Source organism: Austrofundulus limnaeus, unplaced genomic scaffold (assembly GCF_001266775.1).
Source record: "Austrofundulus limnaeus strain Quisiro unplaced genomic scaffold, Austrofundulus_limnaeus-1.0 Scaffold1301, whole genome shotgun sequence".
Taxonomy (NCBI): domain Eukaryota; kingdom Metazoa; phylum Chordata; class Actinopteri; order Cyprinodontiformes; family Rivulidae; genus Austrofundulus; species Austrofundulus limnaeus.
In genome coordinates, this window is record NW_013953703.1 from 34,615 (window position 1) to 44,605 (window position 9,991).

Sequence of the window (9,991 nt, forward strand, 5' to 3'; positions counted from 1 at the left end):
GTTAAAGAGAAAGGTCTGGGTGGGTATCAGCTCTGTGGATCTTCAAGGGGGGGCTTCTCCAGCTGTGAGCTCGGGCGAGGGGGTGCGTACAGCAGTCTAGGGGGACATAAGGGGATGGGGCCGYCCGGCGAGGACTCACAGGGCCTTTTCGCTGGTTACTTTCGATCCCTGCTGGATTCCGATGACTCCTCAGACCTGCTGGACATCTCCTCCTCGCAGTCAGGCTCCCGCAAATCTTCAACCGCTCCTGGTTTTGAGCCGTCCGGCTCGGCTGCCAGTCACAGCTGGTCTCCTCCGTTCCCCAAGTGGAGCTCCAAAGGAGCGAGTGCGGGGCCSGAGGCTTCGGCACAGGCGCATTGCTCCTCAGCGAGGCCTCCGTATGGTTATAGCAGCCTGGCCCAAACATCTCCCACCACTTCTACCTATCCCAAATCCACTCCCCCGTCCCTCTCACACTCGCCTAGCTCCCCACATCCGTCCTCTTATGGTCACTACTCCACCGGCTACTCCTGCTCCTCTCCTGCGGCTCCGCAGAGGTCATCAGACTGCAGCTACTCATARGGATCTGCTCAGAGTGCTAAAGGCTTACCTGTTAGTCAGATGGGTTATTCAAGCTACCAGGCAGCGGCCAAGAGAGGCTACGGTGGATATAGCCATTCCTCCATGGTGCGGGGGGATTCAATAGGACCGACATCACCTGGGGGAGGGTACATGTCTGTGCCCAGGAGTAGTGCCTTCAGCTCCTCTGCTCCAGAAGGCTACAAGCAGTTCAACTCCAACCAGTGGAGCTGCAGGTAAACTGGTCAGAAAATTTACTCAGCAGGCAAAACAACTCTTTAAAAAAGTGAAAGAAATTGACGTTATTTCGTGTTCATTACCAGGATGTGTGCGAAATCTTATTGAGAATGTGCAAATGCAATGTGAGTGTAAAGGAAAACCATACAGAACCGAGAGCTCTTGCTGATAACCGGTTTAATGGGATGCCAGGAAATCAGGCTGAATGACTCCGCCCATAWTAATTACGTCATCAGTCGGGAGGGGGTCCCTATCATTTTGGTCAAAGCCATGCCCACAAAAAATTAAAAACCTATCCTAATGATTTTTAAAAATACAAATATGTATTGTATTTGTTACCAGACATGTACCTATTAATATAGAATCATCAAGTTAATTATAAATCACATTTATCAGTCATTACAGTTCTATCATAAAACAAACTATACTATGTGTAGTGTAATTACAATCAGTGTATTACATAAACCCCAATAATTTCTTCAAAAGGCCTTATGTTTCTTAAAATAATGTAGATCTCCCACAGCCTTTCATGTTTCAAGTGTTTTAATCTAGGATCATGTAATGCTTWGACAATATTGACTTGTAGCTGTTTTGAGATCTTGTGTGATCTGTTAACATTTTAGATGAACATTCAATTACTTCAAGAAAATGTGTAAATATTAAAGAAGACATATGCAAAAATCCACGTTTTTAGCCGTTAAACGCATTTTGTTGTACTTGGTCTGTAGAAGTGCAGAAGAGTAGATATCTTTATATTCTGTTGGGTTCATATTTTGCCCCTTCCTTTGGACCTATTTTCTGTGATGTTTTCTGAACAATTGCGTCAAATTATTTACGACAYATAGAATTGCCAAATAAGTTCTGGACTTACTAACTACAGTTTGGTGGTCTWCTGTCAGACTCTGGCTCCAACATGTAAGGCTGGATGGACAAGTCTTCATTGTTGACATATTTTAATGAATTTGTAAATAAGAAGTTTCTGCGCAGCTATATAGWKGTAAACCRCTCTACCAAACTAGAATGAACCGCTCTGGAAGCTGGAGGAGGGCTGAGAATGCCMTTCCAATTTATATAGACCCCAACTGTATGATTTAAATGTGAAAAAGGCTTTAAAACACATGATGTGTCTAATAACTAGATGAGGTGCAGAACAATCAAGGGCTTTATTCTTTCACATTTGTGTTTCATTTGTGTTAAAAGCGTCTTTTTCCCCCCCTCAGACAAGCTTACGGRGGTTGGTCATCTGACAGCTTTGGGTCTCAGTACCATGGATATGGTGAATATGGCTCCAATGAGTCCAAAGACATCTTGGATATTTCAAACTACACTCCCCAGAAGGCTAAGCGACAACCCTTTCCRGAAAGCCTTTCAGAGTCCTCTTCGGACTCCTCTCATCCGGGTTCTACAGCCCCTGTTAGCGGACCCGGCTCCACAGGTGGGACGTTTAAACAGATCGAGCCGGCGTTCGTCACAGGAGGAGGGGGTCAGTCTAGTCTGTCCAGTCTGGAGAAACTGATGATGGACTGGCACGAGAGTGCCTCGGGACCGTCGTACAACTGGAGCCAAGATGTTCTTTTCCAAGGCGGAGGAACCAGCAAACCCGGCCGGGGCCGCAGAAAACGAACTGAACCGCAGTTAGAAAAGGAAGGGGGTTCTGCCTTACACTCTGACTCCCCATCCAGTCCCTCCCCAACACCCGCTGCTGGACCTAAGCGGGGAGGGGTTGGAGGACGGGGCCGAGGCTCTCGAGGTGGTAGAGGGGGTCTGTCTCCCTGCCAGAGGGAGCGTCCGTCGGGGTCCAAAGGAAGGGGCAAGGCGGCCTCTYTGGGACCGGTAGTGTCCGCCGGAGGTCCAGAGGGGTCCGGGTTGTTCCAGGAGGGGCTGGATTATTACAGTGGAGACAGCAGCAGCCTCTCTCCTTTGGCCACACCTAATCCTGCACCAGCTGCCAGCTACCTCCAGGACACCTGTGAATACCCCTCGCCTTATTCAGCCCACCCCTCCACCCCTTCCTCTGAGGAGCGATATCCAGCCTTATACCCTGGTGACTCCTCCTCCTCCCTCTCACCGAGCGTCTCCTCTCCCCCTTACCCCCCCAAACCTACGCCTCCTCCTCCCCAGTCTTACCACCTTCTCCCCTCCCGGACCTTCTCCCCGTCCTGCTCCCCCTCGCCACGTCTGACTCCCCACTGTGGCACGGCGCTCAGTCCCTCGCCCCGGCCCCCCCAGAAAGACCCGCAGTTCTCGCAGTACGATTCCCCCAGCTACTGCGGCTCTCCCTATTGGTACGGACAGACGTCGCACAGCGGCAGCCCCAGCCCGCACTCYAATACAGCCGGACACCCCCACAGCAACCCCCACACAAGTCCTCACAGAAACACCAACCCCCAAACGGTCAACACGCACGCCCACCTGAGCYCTCACGACCCGCAGCATCACAGCACGCAGCCCCTCACGAACCTGAGCTCYCACAGCAGCGCCCCCTCCCACCTGCAGAGCGGCCTCCTCCCGCACTCGAACAGCACGCACCTCCCCTCCCACACGCACTCCAACCCRGGCCTCAGCCTGCACTCCACGCCGGCGCTGTACGAGGAGCGCAGCCCTCCSTCCGCCATGACGCCGCAAAAGCGCGACCTGACCCCTCACGCCATGAGCACAGGCCTTCGACAGGGTCCCCTGCCTCTCTCCCCGTACCCCAAACCCCCTCTAGACTGCTCGCCTCACCCAGAGGACACGGGTGGCTACTCCCTACCCCAGCAGTACCAGGGGATGGGACACCGCTACCCCTCGCAGGCGGCTCAGAGCGGCGGGGTGCTGTGCCAGCTTCTGGATCCAGCAAGTGATGAGAGCTTCAGCGTCACCAGCCTGTAACARCAGGTGAGTTCGTTTATTGTTCATGACCATCGCTTAAACCTTGGTGGACATTTCAAACAGAATTTCAATCACCAATGAACAAAAAACAAACAAAAACCACTAATAAAGAGSATCACAGGTTTAAAAGTGGCTCTTAAGTCAATCCATCAAGTATATTTTAAGACTGTAACATAAAGCAGACAGCTGAGGGCATGAGCATTTCACAATTAAGTTTTACAGCTGCATAAACGGCTGTAAATAGGTAATGCTAATCGGAAACACTCCAGATGCTTTGAGATACCATAATAAAAAAACCTGTGATATAAATCTGTTTTATTTAACAAATAAAACAGACCATAAAGAGATTATTGGATTGTTTCACCTAGTCTGTAAAGCTGTGTTGTACTGTCCTCCACAGGAAGCTCTGTTGCAAACATTTCTGCAGTTCATATTTGTTACCTTCATCCATTTCACCTGTAATCTGCAATTTACATATCCAAGTTAGAGAGGAGGTTTTGGGAATGCAGCTCTTTTGACAAATAAGAAAATGTTGGATGGACAGGTCTAGAATAAATCTTAGTTTTTTTTTAAAGTGCCTGTGATATCAAATTTTTGTAAGAAATTTAAAAGCATTTTTGGAAACATAACATTGAAAACATTTCATGCTGCTGAGTTGACCAATTGTTGAGATATTCACATGAGAAGTAACAGGAAGTGATGACAAAGGGGAATGTCTACATGTAATCAGATCATTGCTACAGCTAACATTGATAGAGAAAATCTTTAAATTATTTTGAGTCACTATCAGAGAGATGAAGAACCAGTGTTCAAATACTATTGCATCAATAAACAAAGACAAGGGAAATTTCTTTCTTGAAGAGTTTCCCTATGATGTCACTTCCTGTTTCACTTTGGCTGAGCCAAGTTCAAAGGAAAATATGCAGGTTATGTGACGAAATGGGTAAAATTGTATATTATTCTAAGTTTCTTAAATATAAAGATGTTTTCTTTGACTTTTTGTATTTGCAGAATATGCATGTCACAGGCACTTTAAGTTCATCAAGTAAAAAAATAAAGTAAAATGACATCAATTTATTAACACCAGAAAGCATAGTGGGTAAATGACGACATTCACTACGTTTTCTGGTGCGAGGCTGTACGAGCTCTTATCCACCCTGAAGTTTAATCTTGAACAATGTCTGACAATCTGCTCTTATAAATGAAACCAGAARGCCTTGACAGACAGGAGAGAGTAGAGATGACAACAGAGCTGCTTCAGTTTAAACTTTGAGCTTTTGCGTTAGCATTTAGCTAATGATGTTAGCTCAGCAACGATTGTCATGTGTATACAGTATATATATATATACAGTATATACAGTGGGGAGAACAAGTATTTGATACACTGTTGATTTTCAGGTTTTCCCACTTGCAAAGCTTGTAGATGACTGTAATTTTTATCATAGGTACTCTTCAACTGTGAGTGATGGAATCTAAAACAAAAATCCAGAAAAAACAATGTATGATTTTTAAATAATTAATTTCCATTTTATTGTGTGACATAAGTATTTGATACACCAGAAAAATGAAACTTAATATTTGGTACAGAAACCTTTGTTTGCAATTACAGAGATGAGACGTTTCCTGTAGTTCTTGACCAGGTTTGCACACACTGCAGCAGGGATTTTGGCCCACTCCTCCATACAGATCTCCTCCAGAGCCTTCAGGTTTCGGGGCTGTCGCTGGGCCACACGGACTTTAAGCTCCCTCCAAAGATTTTCTATTGGATTCAGGTCTGGAGACTGGCTAGGCCACTCCAGGACCTTAAGATGTTTCCTACGGAGCCACTCTTTAGTTGCCCTGGCTGTGTGTTTTGGGTCGTTATCATGCTGGAAGACCCAGCCACGACCCATCTTCAGTGCTCTTACTGAGGGAAGGAGGTTGTTGGTCAAAATCTCACGATACATGGCCCCATCCATCCTTCCCACAATATGGTGCAGTCGTCCTGTCCCCTTTGCAGAAAAGCATCCCCAAAGAATGATGTTTCCACCGCCATGCTTCACGGTTGGGATGGTGTTCTTGGGGTTGTACTCATCATTCTTCTTCCTCCAAACATGACGAGTGGAGTTTAAACCAAAAAGTTCTATTTTTGTCTCATCAGACCACATGACCTTCTCCCATTCCTCCTCTGGATCATTCAGATGGTCATTTGCAAACATCAGACGGGCTTTGACATGCGTTAGCTTGAGGAAGGGCACCTTGCGTGCACTGCAGGATTTTATTCCTTGACTGCTCTCTGGTCTTGGGCATTGTGGAGATGCTGGAGTCTGATTGATTGAGTGTGTGGACAGGTGTCTTTTATACAGGTAACGAGTTCAAACAGGTGCAGTTAATACAGGTAATGAGTGGAGAACAGGAGGGCTTCTTAAAGAAGAACTAACATGTCTGTGAGAGCCAAAATTCTTACTGGTTGATAGATGATCAAATACTTATTTCACACAATAAAATGGAAATTAATTATTTAAAAATCATACATTGTATTTTTCTGGACTTTTGTTTTAGATTCCATCACTCACAGTTGAAGAGTACCTATGATAAAAATTACAGTCATCTACAAGCTTTGCAAGTGGGAAAACCTGAAAAATCAACAGTGTATCAAATAATTTTTCTCCCCACTGTATATATATATATATATTACTAATGTACTGTATGTGACATTGGTTTATGCATAGCAAACCCTATACAGTATTCCCATAGATGTAGGTATGACCTCGGCGCTAACGTGAAAGCTATCAGGTTAAACTGAGGTTCTCCTTCTATGAAGCAGCTCTGTTGTCCTCTATGCACATTCCCAGTTGCAGGCTGAGTGATCTCTACTCTCTCCTGTCTGTGAAGGCGCTCTGGTTTCATTTAAAAGGGTTGATCATCAGAGATTGTCTAAGATTAACCTTCAGGGTGGATAAGAGCTTAAAACAGCTTTGCGCCGGAACACCTAGTCAGCATCATTGTTTACCCTGTATTAGGGTTGGGCATAATCGTATCGTGTGTGATTAATCGTCAGAAAAACATTAATCGATTAATTTTTGGCACTTGACAATTAATACGATTAATGCCAACAGGTAGAATCCGCTCACTGCTCCTCTCAGCTTCAAATATAACGAACATTAAAAAAAAGTTCTGTAATTTATCTATCAACACAATTTAAAATTTGATGTATAGCCTGAAGTCTGTAATTTTGACACAATTTGGAACAGATTTTTATGAAGAGCAAATCTTTCCCACTAAATTGGTCATGTGACTATGAAATAGGGGTGTCCAGGGACTCCAGGGGATTAATCGTCAAATTAATCATTATCGGCTAAATACCACAATTAATCGTGATTAATTTTTTTGCCAATATTGCCCAACCCTACCCTGTATGCTTTGCAGTGCGAATAAAATGATGCCGTCTGTGTGACAAAACTAAACAGCCTGCAGTATTTTTACAGTCTTTGTTTTACAGTTTAAGTAAATGTTTATCACGTAATATCTAATGTTACAAGTAATCATGGATCACTTTAATGCAGGTGAAAAAGGTTGCAAAAATTATAAGTAACGCACCAGACATAGATGAATGGAGGGGACATAAGGAGAGGCTAATTCAACAGTTTGGTGAAATCAGACAAGAAAGAATCAGATGAAGTTGGATACATCAAAATGCTTCCAAGCATAAAGGGTCATCCACAAACAATTTCTAACCCTGGCTTAGACTTAGCCCAAAACATCTTAAGTTCTTGAACAGTGTCCTTAATATGACCTCGACATCAATGTAAACCAGACATCTGATTTAAAAAAAWAATAATAATTCACAACATCTATGTGAATCACTTAGACGAGGGCGATGGCACAAACATGGTTCCATTATATTCCTCCATTAAACCTCTTCAAATTCTGAAGTGTTTACAGATTTGGTGTCAGTTTGGGTTCAACCAAAAGCAGCAAAGGTGAATGAAAATGGTTTGAAAGTAAAACAAGACAACAAAAACTTGATGAAAGGACCCTGGGTTAAATCAATGACCTGATCAGTGGTGAAGCATCTCATTAACTAAAACCCAGAAAACCAAACTAACAACTTCTAAAAGCTGCAGAACAACTTTAGTAAAGCATCAGAAATGAGCCAAGCTGCAAAGGATTCCTAATAAATGATTTAATACAAGATTTAGTTTTGATTATCTTAACTTTTCTAATTAAATATCACTTAAAATTCTTCATTATTTACTCAAACTAAATGTAGGAGTCTCCATTTTAACCCTGTTATCATGGCATATGTTAAATATATTTTAGAATTTGGATAGAACAATGAAATATCCCACAAATGGTGAGGTTATTATAAAAGAACATGAACTAATTTTAGCACTAAACTAAGTGAGTTCAATTCAGTGATTTTAAATCACTTAAAAAGATGATTATATTACCTTTTCTTCTTATCTAATTTCCTGTCTGTGTGTGTATGTGTGTTTATTTTTTCTTTAGGTGTGAACTTTTACAGATTTTCAAACATATTTTTTAAGGGGACTTCTTTGTGAGAGACTGAGATGAAGGGTGAGAATTTAGCTGCCAGCTTTGGACAGTAAAGCTTTAATTCTCCAGCACTGACAATCAAGATCAAACCCACAAACTGAAGCATGTACATACACACACAAAAAAAAACACACACACAAATAAAACACGCACACACACAGAGCAACGCATGCGCAGATCAGATCACTACCTAACCTATGATCACACGACACGAGGACTCTGCGCTGGAATGAGGGAACGGCCGAGAGGAGCTGACAGATGAATACCAGACGCTCGTGGACAGAGACAAAACTATTTCCTCATCTCTTTTTTCTCGTCCCTCCGTGACACATGCAGTACTTCACCGAGCCTTTTCATTTCTGTTCTCCACGTCTGCAGTATAAAAACAGCTGTTTTTCTCTCGCTTTTAGTTCTCTTTCTCTGTCGTCTCCCGGCTCGCATCCCCCCAAAACACACCAAACACTTCACTGTCTTGTGCCCCTGAAACCGAACCGCATCTGAGCCCGAATCTTTTATGGTAAAAGAAAAAAAAAAAAAACCCCAAGGAGCCTACGCCAACGTCCCGCTCTCTGTGCACTTCCTGTGTTTGTGTTCCATACGAGAAAAGTGGACTGAATCTTGTTTCTGCTTTTGAAACACCAGCATCTGTACATATGACTTCAGCTCCGAGCCGGGTTAAAGTGTGGGGGAGAGGCCCGTCATCAGTTTTCCCCTCCTCTGCTTTCTGCCGTGTTTTTTCTGCTCTGAGTTCTCTGGGGGGGGGACCGCAGCTTGGAGACTCAACATCCTGTGTTTTGCTGTTTTAACTACAAGGGAAAGAGACATCGAAATTACACAACGGCCCCAAAGAGACTCTTGTTTTCCACGTGCAAGACGAAGGATGCGTTTGCGTGACTGCGGTGATGCATGTATTTGTGAGTTTACGRGTGTGTGTGTGTGTGCCTGTGGGGTCAAAAGAATTGAAGCTCCCTGGACGACAAAAGTCTTGGCGGGGCCTTATTCTTTCTTTCACTCTCTCCCTTCTTTTTTCTGTGGTCTTGTGTTGTTTGGTGGTTTTTGTGATGACAAAAAAAAACAACAAAAAAAAAAACAAGTTGTATATCTGTCTGTTACATATCATGTATGTATCTGAGGTGCAAAATATTTAAATACACATTATGTTCTTGCCATTGGTAAACTTGTCTGTGTCGTTCAGGCTTCTTTTAATCGATGAAGAGCGAGGCGCTGGCCGTGGTTTTGTGTAGTAACGAGTATTAGATTCTGCCCAGGCTGTCTGGGACTGTGAGAGCCAGCGAGTTCAGTCAAGGACACGATCCGACGGGGAGAGGAAAAAGAGGGGAGGAGAGGAATGAATGATGAGGAGCGCAATGGAAGGGAAAAAGAACGAAATCAGGCAGAGAAAATCTGAAAAAAAGGAGGTTTGAGAAGTACCGAAACGACGTAGATTCAACATTACTTATCCAAATAAGGAAAAGGGTTAAAATATTTCAAAACCCAGTGGTACCAGGGAGCTGACAGGAGAGAGAAAAAAGAAGCAAACCCAGCTCTCATTGAGGGTAACTTCTACAGAAAATATCTGCAGTTTGTGGTAACGTGTTTGTGGCAGATCGAGTGTGAGAATGAAAGCAGATGGGGGAAGTTTACAGGCTGCAGATTGTGTACAGTTTGTCAACAGGCTGATTAAATAGACTCAGACATGGCCGGAGGAAATGTGTTTGCTGTGACATTCCACTGTATGGTAGAGGGGGGACACATTCTGTCAACATGACAGACAAGACAGGAGGAG

At 43.9% G+C, this 9,991-nt stretch overlaps 1 protein-coding gene across 1 annotated transcript in view; it reads left to right on the forward strand.

Annotated features, from left to right (window-relative positions):
• The window catches only part of ahdc1 (AT hook, DNA binding motif, containing 1), a 12,869-nt gene extending 3,487 nt beyond the window's left edge, over window positions 1-9,382 (forward strand). Inside the window, 3 exon segments of the mRNA XM_014031682.1 lie at window positions 2-794; window positions 2,016-3,672; window positions 8,158-9,382. Coding sequence (XP_013887136.1) covers window positions 2-794; window positions 2,016-3,666 — 2,444 coding nt within the window. The 3' untranslated portion in view covers window positions 3,667-3,672; window positions 8,158-9,382.
• The last annotated feature ends 609 nt before the right edge of the window (window positions 9,383-9,991 follow it).